Source organism: Dermacentor variabilis, chromosome 5 (assembly GCF_050947875.1).
Source record: "Dermacentor variabilis isolate Ectoservices chromosome 5, ASM5094787v1, whole genome shotgun sequence".
Lineage (NCBI taxonomy): Eukaryota > Metazoa > Arthropoda > Arachnida > Ixodida > Ixodidae > Dermacentor > Dermacentor variabilis.
Window position 1 is genome coordinate 76,172,064 of NC_134572.1, and position 15,179 is coordinate 76,187,242.

Sequence of the window (15,179 nt, forward strand, 5' to 3'; positions counted from 1 at the left end):
CCGGGCGTCTTTCAGGCAGATGTCTATTCTTCCAATGTGGTCCTGCCCACAGCCCTATCTTTTCTTCTGTCTAGTTTTCTTTTATTTAGTGTGCGTGGGCGTGTGCGTGCATGCGTGTGCATGCGTATGTGTGAGTGCGTATGTGTTTATGTGTGGCAAATATCTTATATCTTATCAGGGAAGTGCAAGCGCCATCATTCCTCGCAAATGACTATGGTGTAAAGATTACCTGAAGGCGTGCTATAAAGATAGTGCAATGACCGGCACCAGGTTATCGTTTGTTTTTTTTTCCACGCAGGGGTAAAACAAAGGCAGATCTGATAAAAAGCAAGTCTGGAGTCGGGTAAGCTTTTCTGCGCTCCAATATTGCTGACATGTCAGTCACACAGATGCACTTGACAACGCTCCTTCCATATCTTTGTCTATATAAGCTGCACAGTTAACGCCGAATTGTCGAGAGTCAGCACACTACACGCAGGTGAGTAACTCGTGCATCACGAGCTTCTACTGTATTGAAAATACAGGCCACTGATTGAGAATATAGCCTTTTTTCTGTCCCAAAGCTACACTCAGGGCTATAAGGCACGCTGCTGCGGAGCGTTTCGGAGAAGTTTGAAATATCGGGGTTGTTAAAGGCATAACTAAATCCAGGTAAGGCACGCAAGGCGCGTTTAGGTGTATAGCAGCGTTCATTCGCATTTTGTGTAAATATATATGCAGTGAAACGTGAATGATGTCGATGAGCGACGGCGAAAGCTAAATTTGCTTATACTAGAATCTATCACGCGCACCATATATATATATGTATATATATATATATATATATATATATATATATATATATATATATATATATATATATATATATAGAGAGAGAGAGAGAGAGAGAGAGAGACAGACACAGAGAGAGAGAGAGATGGAAATTGTAAGCTCACAAACGTTCGCTTATTTCCATGTTTCACACATCAAGATATGGCACGTAAAATCCCTCGGTAGGGTTTCTTGTTCCATATAGTGTAGCATAACCGCCTGATATTAAAATACAGTACAAGGCAATACAATATCATTTCCATCTAAAACATAAAGGAGGATGTGGGAAAAAGCCGCCCCCAAGAACAGCTTGGCAAAAGCCCCCAGCCCCCTATGTGCACTGCAATCGGCGATAGCAGAAAATGTGAGACACTTCATTACATGTGGAAACGCCTACAAACCAGATGGCCCCCAAGGAGAACTGAAAAAAAAACCTTAACAGTTTGACAAGATTGACACCAGAACTTCCGTGCATAGAAAGAAGTTAAAGTAACGTGTCTATTCCTTACTCAACATAAATTTTATTTTATCTGTTTATTTATTTATTCAGCATTAGATATTATACTGTGTATTTATATATTGTATAGAGCGTCAGCCTTGTACCTATAAAACGCAGGCCGGACCCAATACGCAAGTGAATTCCCAGCCACCTTGTCATGGAGCGTCCGCCTCAACAGACCAGCGTTTCACACTCGGCATTCATCGTGAAAGAACTGCCCAAGATCTACGACCAAATCAGGATTCACAACCGGGAGGCCACGGGACAGCTTCTGAAAAGCTGGCAGGCATCGTTCTTCTCCAACCCGAAAGAAGACGGCAAATGCGACGAGCAGTATCTGGACATCGGTTGCGGTCCGGGTAACTTCACGCGTAACTACCTGCTCCCGCTATGCCCGCCATCAATGAGAAGATTGGTGGCGGTGGACAACTCCCACTCCATGATCGACTACGCCAGGCGAGAACACGTCGACCCGAAGATCGAGCACCGCATGCTGGACATTACGGCCGACGACGAAGTGTCACAGTTCATCGAAACTGAAGGGCAGTTCGATCGCGTCTATTCCTTCCTGGTCTTTCATTGGATACACGACAAATGTGCCGCGCTGAGGAACGTCGAGCGCCTTATGGCTCCAGGTGGGGAGTGCTTGATCGTGTTCAATCCTCATCCTGGCCCGCTACAACTTTCCAAAGCAATGATGAATTCGGAGCGATGGAAGAAATACAGCGACGTGAGTACTTGCATGCCCAACGTCTTCGACCGCAGAAGGTCCTATCGTGCAGTTATCCTTGTGAGGTTCGGCATGATCTGCGCATTCCTGGAGTGAGACTCCAACTCCGCTCTTCATTCGTACAGGTTTAGTTGCATGATTAGCAGTGTCAACACAATTCAGCCCGGCGGTTCCGCACCTTCTAATTATAAGTGAGAGCCCGACAAGCGTGTTTGTCTCCGTGCGATGTCTCCGTGCGATGTTACCTCACTCAAAATGATATGAAATTAAGCTTCCGTAGTATTCTATATGTGCAGATCAGCACAAGTGCGAACACTATTTAAATATTTTAGCAATGCGATTATTAACCATTCGGGATAAAGTGGAGAAAGAAACTCGTGTTGGGAAGAGACGCAAAAGAAGGCTCAGTACACCGTATATACGTCATCAGACGCAGCATCAGAACACATTGTTTGCAATACGCGTATTGCTACTATAGTACACAACATAATTGGTTGTCCCGGTAGTCTGTAAACTTATCAGCGCCTCGTAAGTAACTTCCATGGTAGCTCAGCATTCTGCACCCCGTCTGATCAACGCCGATCCCGAAGCAAGCTTCAGGGGCGTACAGGTGTTTAATAACAATATCATAAGAGCAAAATTCAATGTTAATATATGCTATAAACAGTTAATGACAATTCGCTCATTTTTTAGCAGTGCTACAAACCTTAAGGGTTGTTGCGCGCTGTGTCACGTGTATGTTACAGTGTTTCGTATCTCGTCTTTCTACATTTTGCACTCTTTGCCATCTTTCCCCTGCGCATGACAAGAAGCGGATTCTTACAGTGGCTAACCTCCGTCTTTGCTTCTCTTTCTTTGTCTTCTCACCTCCTCATGCTTCTCCTCTTAAACTAAGGATCCCCTTAACAATATTGTCCATTGGAATTCTGCCGACTGAAAATATTTACTTTTAACAAACGCGTAAAACGTTTCCTCGATGAACGCGTGATGAATATAAATGAAGCCTGAAGTCGCCTGAAGAAAAATAAACCACGTTTTTACGAGCCGTCTTGTTATCCTTCTGCGCATGCCAAATAAAGAGCACTCAATTGCTAAGTGGAGGGCACTGCTATTGATAATTCTTCAGTGAAAACGCACCAGCTATTCCCTCCTGGATTCCCTCCTTGCAAGACATCCGTCATTACCTGACGGTTTTCTAAAATGCGCTAACTCAGCATAAGTGTGCCGTTCAGGGAACTGTGCTCTCATTTGATTCGACCAACACTGACTGCTTTCACAAAATAAGGAGACCTGGAATAATTTCATTGGCACACGTTCTTTAAATAAACGCATTATGAACGCAATTAGCATTCTTAAACTACCTGAGCATCATTGTGTTCAGCCTGTTTACGCCGCTATTAACAGTGACCCAAATCGTATACTAGGTTGGGCCAGTAGGTATGTGCTGGTGCTGTCTTGCTGAGCAGACAACATTTGCCACTATGTGCCAGCATAGACAACTTCACGCCGGTTGCTGCCTAGGTAGAAGGCTTGGGTCACTGAGTTTGGTGCCCGAATAGACAACCGACACTAAATAATCACATAACGTAAAGCTATTCACTAAAGTATCTACCGACAGCGAATATGCCGGCACTAAATTACATGTATACCACCACTTGAATTGAGGGCCGATAATCATCCCCAAAGGAAGCGTTCTCCCCTCTTATTTTCAGTATTCGATGGGAAAATATTATATTTGACATTTCGAATATTACCTTTTTGTTGAATGTGCGGAATAATAACCTGAAGCCGAATTCACAAACAACTTTTCTTTAGAGTGATAAGTCGGCGCGCTAGTTATTAGAAACTATTTTAGTGCAGAAGAGCATTTCAGATACGAGCCGCGGTATATAGCCTACAGGAAAAATATTTGCAAGGAAACTTAAGAAGTTCATCCATCTCAAACGGGCCCGGACAGGCATTCTGCGAAACGGTGCGCAAAAAGAATCACCGCTGTGCAGAAAAATCGGATTCAAGTGTGGATTGCAAAACTGTTTTTGCTTTACATGTTGCAGTAATGTATTCAAGCATGTTCCCTTCTCAGGCTGTCTGTAGATTTGTTGCCTCAGTTTATCTGAATATAGGTGCAGAGTTCCGTTTACTTTTATCTCACTCTCGTTATTAAGTTTCCTTTCTATATTTGATGTCAGCATGCTTGCATCTCTGAAATAGTACTTCTTTTTTTTTTCATTAGGGGGAGGCATGGATAAATATTCAGTATTTGAGTCGATATATTAGGGTAATTATCCTCGAATATCTGCACAATTAAGCATTCAACTATTCGATTCGAACGCTTTGAAATTCTCATGAACAGGTGCTGAAGAATGTTGCGCCCGACTTTCCCGACACTTACGACCCAGCGTACCTGAGGAACTACCTTATCAACATCGTAAAATCAACCTCTCTCGTGCCGTTGTCGCGCGAGTTGGTGCGTGTGGAGGCAACCAGTGCAAGCATGGACGACACCTTGCGTAAGTTATTGCGCCCTATAGAGTATCCTACAAAAATTACTGCAGAGCCCTCCAACGCTGCGATCATTCAGACATCTTGGCAATAATGATTAGTACACACACATTTCTCTAACATTCGCATTGGCATGAACGTTTGAAGAACGTTCATGCCACTCTATTTGTTAACGATTTCTATCTTTCTCAGTTGCCAAGCAATCGTAGATTTCTAAACACAGCAAGACAGTCAGTCTCGCCGCACATGCGCATATTCGTCGCGAATTGTTGCATTTATAACGCAATACACTTTGTTTAAAGCAATGAATCACGAAATCACAAAGCCGTTCGAAACCAGAAGGACGAAGTTTAGGCAAATCTATGTGCTGCCCATCATTTTAGTGCTGGCTAAGAATATACTTACAACTCTCGTGGGCACGTTGGCACCGAAGTTCAATTTGGTCGTTTATGTAGAAAACTCAAGGTGTGTTCCATTCGACTGCAGCAGCTGAACCAGTTCACGAGGTGCTGCCCCTTGTCGCTCGTTTCAATGGTGCAGCAACAGCACCATCTAAGCGACGCCGTTCGTTCCAAAAGGTGCAGGAAAGGTGTAGGGCTGGTTAGTAATTTTTCTGCACCCTGCCTACTCACGGTGCAAGCTTGATGCAGACATGCAGGTGCCACGCCGCAGCGCAGCTGACGACGCAATCCACGAACGTAAGCTTCGTTTAAACCGAGCACTCGCGTGCGTCTGCTGTGTCTACGAAACGCGGGGTGTATTTATGCCTCAAAAGCCGATCGTACAGCTGCGTTTCGGGACCTCACAAACGAGTGCGGACGGGGCCATATTAGGAGGCGAAAACATAACACCTGCACCGCGTCTGTATACCTCGGCGTCTTTTTCGGGCGTCGCGTTGTGCTCGCACCTCTTAAATCGAGCTGCCCAATTTACGAACTACTCATGCCTCGCGGAACACTGGTTCACAGAGGTGCAGGCGAATCGTACTGTGCTTAGACCGATGCTATTCTATGCATAGGGCGTGACCTCCAAGACGGAGACCATGGATTAGGCCAGACGTTAAGTGGTGATGGCTCACTATGCATTCGCTTACGGCACGCAAGAACCCGTGTAGGATTTTTTGGTGTTGGCCGCGTCACTAAAGTAGTGGGCTTCACTGAAATGTTACTATGCGCTCAGGGCAGTAACGTGTGGTATGTGCTTTCTCCTTATGTAACCCATGAAAAAATTGTATTCTGCAATAATGATATGAAAAACACACGGAATTATTCATGTGCCCAAGAAAACAGTTCAGTATCCTCTCTCTAACGATTGCCAGAACTGCTTCAACTGAGATACCGCATACAAAACACTTTACGATAGCATTGTCAGACGAAGAAAGCTCAATATCAGCAGGCTTTCTACGAAGCATGCACCCTTCGTAAAGCAGTACAAGCTAAACAAAGAATATAATTTGCGTCGTTTGTTACGGCGCATGCCTCTCACCGTATAGCACAAAAATCGTGGGTGCTAAGTAATTCATTTAAAAGCACGTTTCCTTCAAAAGATGGCTTTAGTTTTTCAGGCTGTTCAACCCAGTGGCAAAGACAACATCGTGAATGTCCCAAAATAAGCACAAGAGCATTATCGACGCGCAAAATTCACTTGTACAATGACGAAATGATGCGAACAATAAAAGAGCCCACCTTGTTATAAAGAAATGCTAAAATGAAATTCAGTTCTCTCAGCTGACTGCAGTATAATACAGATATCGTCATAATGAGTATAAACCTTATTTTCAACTTTTAATTTTTGTTCAGCTAAGCGCCATACAACGTCAGTGATTTTTAACCCCAATTTAATATCTATAGCTAGACTTTCCGGCAATAATCCTTTCAGTTTGCCACATTCAGAAGCCTGCTCCCTAGCCTGCTCCAGAAGCCTGAAGCACCCAGGCAGACACCAAAACCGCTAAATTGGAGATGATTATTCATAAACGCAAAATCTGTATATGTTGTGCATTTCTTTAGAGCTGACATCTCCCTCGTGTCAATGACGCCACTGAATTTAAACAGACATGTTAGCACTAAGCCACCAATCTTACTTCGCTTACTTTTGTATCTCGCTTTTAGATTTCAGAAATCCTGGCATAGGTGCTAGGACGTTCAACTCAGTTTTCCAGGTGCCGCGGACTCTGTAAGCCTGTTGATGAAGCAACGCAATTGTTCGACAGTCAAATCTTAATAAGGCATGAAAACAAGCATTTGATCGCCTACGCGAAGATGTAATTGCATAACCCTCAAATTCGCAGGTTTATTTTTGCCTAACAACCCTGTCTACTCGCTCCTGAACGAGGAAGGCAAAGCCGAGCTGGAGAACTTCGCCAAGGAACTGATGAAGCACGGGCGTTGCTCAAACTATTCAAGCACGGGTACAACTTGGGAGCTCAGATTTGTCTTTCACGGATATAAGCCGTAGAGTTCTGAGCGACCATTTACAGGGTCACGTTCAAAACTGAACCCTAAATATGCTTCAAGAGATTAAATGACAAAGAAAATCCCCTAGGAAGTGCTTTGGTGTATGGAGTGTTACACGAGGCAGCTCAATTTACTTTGTTCAATGTAATTTGTGTTTGCTGCTGCTGCTGCGTTTCTATTGTGTTTAGAAAAAAATAAACGCACGCTGTACACCAACGATCGATTCCTGGACCTCTGTTGTATTCAATTTGCATCATTCATATTCTTAATTGCCTTACTAGCACAGCGCCCATCCCAAAAAACCACACATTTCCTAGAATCCAAATGACTGGAATGTTTATATCCAAAGGTAACACTTGCGAAACATTATGGTAGTATGTTCCCTGGACTAAAATATACTAAGAAGTTATTAAGGACCAAAATGTCCCGAGAATGCCGCTGCGGGACTGAATGTTTTTATTAAAACGCAATCAAAACGAAACAGCCCATTTTAGTTCCCAGGATACCGCGTAAAATTCCATCGAAAGAAAAACTACCCGTTTTGTCCTGAAATGATAAGAAATGCGAGCAACGAATCCTGCGAGCGAACCTTCCTTCTACATATTTCATTGTTGCCAGTATCATAGGTGACAGTGTTGAACGCTGGCCTAGGACGGTGGAGCCTTTGCAGAGATCTTGTGAAAAAAGTTGGTCGGAAAAACGCTCACTTTCTAATAACGGCAAAAAATTATGAGCCCGCTGCTTCGTTAGTGCAAATTGTGCGGTGCCCCGTCGTGAGAGCTCGTGTTCGCGTTCATATTAGGCGCGTTTCGTGCGGTTGTACTTTGTTTCGTGCTCCTGCAGGGCGTTCGGGCAAGGTTCCTCGTTTGTTGTTCATCATCCCACAAAGTATGTATGCCCAAATTTAAAACACAAGTTTGCAAGCGGAAGTTTGTGCTCCCCGCTGTGCGTGGAAATGGTGTGAGTGCCATATTACATGTGAAAGCGAAGTTTGAAGTCCGGAAAGAGTCCGGTCTGTATTGTGAAGTTGGAATGAAATGCGGACGCTACAGAAAGGTGATATGAACACCCTTGAGACGACCGAATGCTCATTGATTCACTATCGTGAAGTACACGGTCCTATTCATTTTTCTCCCTTATGTTTTATTTCAGTACCATAGTGGCCTTCAAACATAGATAAACATGATTATTTTGGCTTAAGTACCTGCTGCGCATTTCGTTTTGATTTGTAACCAAAGTGCTTTTATTTTAATGTCCAACTCCAAGGAACAACTTTGCGACGGCTTTTCCGCATCGGCCAACGTCGGCCGTCTGTCATGCTTTGCCAGCCACTTCGAGCGTCAGCTCTGCGACCTGGTAATGGCTGATTGGCCACGATAGCCACCATATTTTAACGTCGAGCGAGCCTCGCACTGTTTCTGATGAAGATGGAAGATGCCGAAAATCAACTGCAATGTAGTTCCTTGTGGTATGGACTTGAGATATTGAACTACCGCGCAGGAATACAACGAGAACCAAGTTACTCTTCTAAATGTATGATGACGACTTCATATCAGACATTAACCTTTAGTGATTCAGTATGTTTACCTGTCGGCATTTTGCCGAATTACACTTCGAGCATTTTATTTCTTACGCCTGATCATTCATTTATTTTCGCAGTTCAGTTGGGCTTGATGGTATACAATGGAGACTTCCTGTCGAATTCGCGCGACGCGCTACCACCACGTAACGCATTAGATTATGCAGCACGTATGTGTTTTAGACAGTGCCTGAGGTATTCAGCTATCATCTCTTTTTAAACTTTCGGCACTCAGAAGTAACAACCGGGAAGCATACATTTTATTCAGTTGGTACTGGATATGGGATAAAATATTATTTCATCTTCTATATTTGGCGAGACACAAGGAGACAAGCTCTGCAAAATAACAATTGTGTTAGGGCTCCACATTGAAGATTGTTCATATAAAATAGTTTATCCTGGGCCCTACCAGAAAATACTTTGCATGGAAGCGTAAATTTACCACATGTTGAAGTACCAAGCGCACTACGAAAATGTACTACCAGCTGAGCGCGTAATGGTGTGGTTGTGAGTTGGAATCCCACCGGCGTCAAGTTATACCTTCGACCACTTTCGTTTCCCTTTTCTTAATTATTTTATACATTTCAACTTCAACCACAGCTAATTTCGCGAATGTTTTTCTTGGCTTCATTGTTTATTGGCTTTATATGGTCACGATTAACAAATATCCAGCACCTAGGCTTCCCTTCTCTCTCGTGATTGCGCGTGCGTGCGTGTGAGTGCGTGCGTGCGCGCGATTGTGTGCGCGTGTGTATGTTGTACTGAAGGCACTGGGAACGCTGCCGGTGAAAGTAGAAGATGGCAAGAAGCGATTTCTCGCCGTCGCCCGCTTCGCCATACTTGTAGGGAAGGTGTCACCATAGAATATATACATTTTTTTTATTTCTTATCAATTTATTACGTTGAAAAACGAACCCTACAAACACCATTCCGCCTTCTTGAATTAGATTTAACTGTTCAGAATGAACTATTTTTCGGTGCTACTAAACTTGGGCACAGCGACGGGAAGGTTAGTGCTGCCATCCAAGATTTTCTTTTAAGATCAGCAAGGTTTAAGCTTCGAATACGACATTGTTAGGAAGCTTTATCTGTCAAACAATTTGAATTTGAGTTGTTTTATTTTTAGGCTTATGGTACAATTTTCATATTTACAAGATCATGCAGGCTCACCATCCTTTATCGATTCTAACTAAGCCAGTGAAATAAAAGTTCGCTCTTATTGACATTAGTTTGACCTACCCAATTCTTGGGCAATCCCCCAAAATGGGTACGTGCCAGTATATCCCGAAGATTCACAGCAACATACATCTCCGACTGGCTTGTCTAGTTCTACCGCTGCGGAGGTGCTTCAGAGGATCCCGTTGCAGTCATTGACTTTGGGACCCTCGTCTGCATACGATTTGTCGTTTACTTATTGTTTTTTGAATGACGAATAAACTGAAACTGAAACTGAAAAAAAAAGTGGTGCTAGGTTCACACATTTCATTGCATTTGATGGAGGCGCTGGGTTTCAAGACCCTGGAACTCCACCGCGGGACGCTACCATAAGTCATGCAATGAGGGATCTGGGACCATCACAGGATGCTGCTCCCGTACCCACAGCCATTGTCTACCCTTTCGTCATTCAGCGTCGCGGTGCTGCTATATTTAGTGTCACAGACGACCACGACCTGGAGGACAGGATCGCCGAATACGACCGCGCAAGCGCCTATAATAAATGGGACGACCCCGCCAAGCTTGCTAACGTGATCTTTTACTTGACGGACGTGGCGAATTTCTGGTTCCGAAATCATGAATCCGATCGAATTTCACGACAACTTTGACAAAGGTCTTCGGTCGTCCCGCCGTTGGCCGGCTTCGTGCTGAGCAACAGTTGGGTGCTCGAGGTCAACGCAAGTACGAGAACTTTACAAGTTACACTGAAGACGTGTTATCGCTCTGCAAGCACATGAACCCATTTATGAACGAAGAAGGCAAGATAAAACACTTCATGAAAAGCATGCATCGATGACCATGCATTCCAGATGCTCGTCGCCAAGAATCCCCAGACGGTTGGTGTGGCAAATCAGCTCGGCCACCAGCACGACGACATGCGCAAGCATCGTTCCTCAACACATGTGATGCTCAGCAGGACACAGCGGATATCTCCCTCGGATTTACACCGCGACATCACCGACATTTCCGCTTCAAAGCACCAGATAAAGCAGTTCATCCGCCAGGAAGTCACGTCAACTCTCTCTGTCTACTAGCCCATCCCAGACTTTGACTCTATTGCTACTTCGCTTCTTCACGTAATTCAAACGTAAGTTGCCAAGGCGTTGCCACCTGCCCATCCTCAGCAGCCAATTCCTGGACTCGTCACTTAAGCTAACGCTGTCGCTCGACCATATGCTCCTCCGGCTCCTGACGCCTACCGGACCACCGACACCTTCCATGTGCCGCCACCACCTTCAGTCTGATTCCCGTCCCTTACACGGCCGCTGAAGCCCATGTCGCCAACCCGTGGCGAACACTTGATAATTAGCCAATAGGCTATTCATGTGGTCGCCCGTGCCACGTAGCACGATTCTGCCGCCGTCACAGCTTCTGTTTTTCTCACAGTGGGAGCGCCTCAAGCTGCATGCTTGTTGGACTTCCATGTCATAATTCGTCTAAACTTTATTCCGGACTCGTCTTCCAGTCACTACCCGTACTTTGACTCACGCCAGTCGCCTTCTGCACGTTGTCGATCCATTTCTCCAGTGGTTCACCGGCCCTGCACAGGCCGAGAGGAAAACTAACAGTCGCAGTTCCAAAGGCAAGAATTGCGTTTTCATCGAACCTATAAAGGCCTCATTTTTCTCCTGCAAGAGAAATTGAAGTGTCCGTAGACGGCGTCGCCATTCACGTACTTGTGGACACCGGAGCCGCCGTTGCTATAATCAACGAAGAACTTTGCCGCAATTTGAACTGTGTGACCCCTCCGCTAACCTGTCTGTCTCTGCGTACGGCAACCTCGCATCGCATTCAGCCTTCAGCATCGTGTAGAGCCCGGGTCGTCATTCAAAGCGTTATGTATGTTGTCGAATTTATCGTCTTATCTCGTTCCTCACAAGACGTTATCCGTGGATGAAATTTCCTATCTGTTAATCAAGCTCTCGATTGGCCTCGTGCTAAACTTACGTTATCAGTGCAGTGCTTTGACCCTGACGACAGCCATCCACTTAGCAAGTTGTTGCCGCCTCTGACATCGGCATCGCGCCTTTCTCAGCCGCTCTGGGCCATGCGTCGTGTAACCCTGCCGCAATCTCCTTTGTTTTGTTCACGTCAGCAACCATTTATGCGCGCCGTCGGAATTCTCTGTTTCCGTCTGCCGTCGTCCTTTCTTGTGACGGTTCTGCGGCCCTTTACGTGCGCAACGCCTCCACTTGCCCTACTCCGCGGCGAGTACCTGGGGACCTCCTCATCTTCCGAGTGCGTTCTCCTTGCTACCACGGTTCGCGATACGGCACCATTTCCGATTTGTGCCGTCACTCGTCCCGCCGCAACCGATGCCACTGTGGACGTGTGCTCTCATGCCATCAGCTTAGAACTCACATCTGCCTAGCACACAGAAATTGTCAAGCTCCTTCAGCGTTTTCGCGTCTCATTTAACAGTGACCAACCGTCCTTGGGCCGAGAGTTAGCAGTCGTTCACTGTATTGTCACGTAGTAGTGACGGTGAAGAAGGCAGCAAAAGTGTGATTGACGAAACTAGCGTTTTATTGGGCGTACTTGTGCCCTCAAAAGCAGGCTACACTCAAATAACGGCGACAGCAGCGAACACAGTCGGCGATCGTCAAAAGTCTGATTTGCCGATCAAGCGCGTCGGCTTTTATACACGAGCCATCGAACGTTCCAGAGTAATCGCTGGTGCCCGCGGGTCTTCCAGAAAGTTCTACGCCACTCGCGTCGCGCATACATGCAATCAGATTACATAAGGTTCGCAGACAACATAAAGCGAATAGAACCTTCGATAACATTCCAGAAAGTTCCGATACATGCAGGCGCGTCCCGCGCTGAGCGATAAAATTTGTTAGACAGTGAAAAGCGCTAAGCCAAAAACGATAAACAAGTCTACGTGCCAGTATCGACTCCGGCCAACAAACTCCATTCCTCCAGCGTCCGCGTTGTGTGTCGGCCGCTCAAAGCCTGATCATCGATCAACAGCTTGACAACATGCTGAAGTGTGGCATCATCCATCCCTCTAACAGTTTCCTGGGTATCTTCTGTTGTCTTCGTTTAAAAATGACGACGGCTCCATGAGGTTCTGCGTCGACCATCGCCGCCTTAACCGAATAAAGCGTAAACATGCCTATACTCTGCCGCGCATCCACGATGCTTGGACCGCCTGCAAGGAATCCAATTCTTTTCCTCGCTGGATTTGCTCTCCGGGTACTGACAAGTTCCGATGGCAGAGGCTGATCGCCAAAAGACAGCCTATGTAAAACCTGATGGACTATATGAGCGCACCATCATGTCTTTCAGCCTCTGCAACGCGCCTGCCACATTCGAATGAATAATGGACACAATTCTTCGAGGCATGAAGAGCAACACGTGCCTGTGTTACTTAGATGACATTGTGGGTTTTTCTAACGACTTTGTGTTGCACCTCAGCAGCCTCGAGCAAGTCCTTGCGTGCCCCTTCGCTGCATAACTGCAACTCAATTTGAAGAAATGCCACTTCGGCGCTCCCAAGCTTACTATTCTCGGTCACGTGGTTTCCAAAGACGGTACCGTCACCGACTCTATGAAAATTAGGGCCGTATCCGCGTTCCCCAAACCAACTACCATAAAAGATCATCGCAGTTTTATCGGTACATGCTCATACAAGCTTTCTTTACATTATAAAAAAACAGTCGCAGTTTCAAGGCGAAGCATCGATTGCGATAGTAAATTATTAGACAGCTACACGAAGTAAGGATATTAGATTCATCAACTGTATAAACTTGTAAACATTCGCTTACTAACTAAACTAACAAGCGTGGTGCCTCGCGAACATAGGCAAACATGAACACATATCATTCGATGACCGCAGACAATCACTGTCGAAACGTTGGCGTGAGAAAGAGCGGCAACAGCAGCGAGCGAATTTACCTTCGTGTTGCCTCTCGCTGTAACGCGAACTAAGCGGCGAGAACACAGCGCACACAGATATCAGTCCTCGGCGCACCTAGAATCTGTGCCCATCGGCAGATCGCTCTCAAGATACGGCCCGTGCTGCCGTGTTTGGCCGCACCACATGCACTCCTCCGCTCCCCCCTTCTCTCAGCTCGTTGCCTTGCGCGCCATGGAAGACGGCGCGCTTTCTCCCCGCCTTCCACCCACGCGCGCGCGAGATCGAGTCACAATACTCGGCGAACCTTCGCGCACAGTCCCTCGAACACGCCCTACGGCGCGCGGCCACGATGTCATCGCCCGTGAACTTTATACGGATCATCAAGGCGAGGCTGACAGCGACCCTGGAAATGTGCCTGGAGTGTCCATATAATTGCTACCGCAATAAAATTTCAGCACGGAAGAGCGTGACAGGCACCGTATACACGAAAAAGATGTTACGCTAGAATTGTCCCTAAGGGCGACTTCCAACCAACTCTGAGGCTGGACATATCAGTAGCGAAGGCGGCCGGCCGATAAACAAGATCACTTAACGAACGAAAAGCTTCGGAAGTTCGGCCACAGGTCCGCACTCACGCTTTCTCAGTGCAACCATGTAATAATAGCAGTCGCTTGTTTTCAACATTTCAATCATTTTTGTTTTCGCTGTGATAGTGAGCGATAGTAATGCTGTGACAGGTATGGGAACGCGTGCTCGTGACTTACACAAACGCATTATTAGAGGAAAACCAAACAAAGGCCACACATGTCAAGCTATGGCCCAGTGTTTGCATTAAGGTGTGATTTGCCACGATCGGGTCAAGTACAAAGAGGGTGTGGCACAACGCAAGGTGGCTGGCCCTGTGTACAAACAAAATAATGTCACTTTGGCTGTGTTCCAATATCCACCGTTGACGGGCGAACCGACAGTTAAGCGGACAGTGGCCATATCAACTATTTAATGACGACTGTTGACTGCAGGCAACATACCAAGGTGCAAAGAAAACTCCTGCTTAGTTGCGGTATTGACTACAAGGTTTCTTGCTAACTGTCTTCATCGAGCACCGAATAACAGGCTGCAAGCATCATTTCTTGCCTCAGGAGAGGAACACAAGATGAGGAATTTGTTTGGCAAGCGACTCGCTTTCTTTTCAAGCACAGTAGAAGGAGACAGACGGATGTAGGACATCGGACTGCAGTGGCGTCACAAAAGTTCCGTAAATAAAATAAATGCGCACCTGCGGTTAACACATGACAAAAGCTGTCAGTACATATTCCAAACGGAGTACTTGTTCTTGATCCCTAGTTAAATGGCGCCGCTCACTCTGGGGATCGGCCATGTAGGTAGCTTCGGGCGAAACTCACTTCGTTTTCATTCTGGCGTGTCCTCTCCATTGCTGAAAAACGTTTCGCAAGATATTTTTCTTTTCATTGAACATGCTTATTTCCGATGTGTTTGAACCTTTTGCATAGAAAACGAAGAAATAA

At 45.8% G+C, this 15,179-nt stretch overlaps 1 protein-coding gene across 1 annotated transcript; it reads left to right on the forward strand.

Moving 5' to 3' along the window:
• The first annotated feature begins 386 nt into the window (after positions 1-386).
• LOC142581897 (juvenile hormone acid O-methyltransferase-like) lies at positions 387-7,220 on the forward strand. The gene is made up of 4 exons (XM_075691339.1): positions 387-478; positions 1,427-2,039; positions 4,393-4,549; positions 6,832-7,220. The coding sequence occupies exons 2-4, from the start codon at positions 1,467-1,469 to the stop codon at positions 6,996-6,998; spliced, it is 897 nt and encodes a 298-aa protein (XP_075547454.1). The 5' UTR covers positions 387-478; positions 1,427-1,466; the 3' UTR covers positions 6,999-7,220.
• The last annotated feature ends 7,959 nt before the right edge of the window (positions 7,221-15,179 follow it).

Coding starts and splice junctions, on each gene's coding strand:
- LOC142581897 (XM_075691339.1), top strand. CDS start 1,467: ATGGAGCGTCCGCCTCAACAGACCAGCGTTTCACACTCGGCATTCATC. Junction 2,040..4,392: donor GATGGAAGAAATACAGCGAC/GTGAGTACTTGC, acceptor TCTCATGAACAG/GTGCTGAAGAATGTTGCGCC. Junction 4,550..6,831: donor AAGCATGGACGACACCTTGC/GTAAGTTATTGC, acceptor TCAAATTCGCAG/GTTTATTTTTGCCTAACAAC.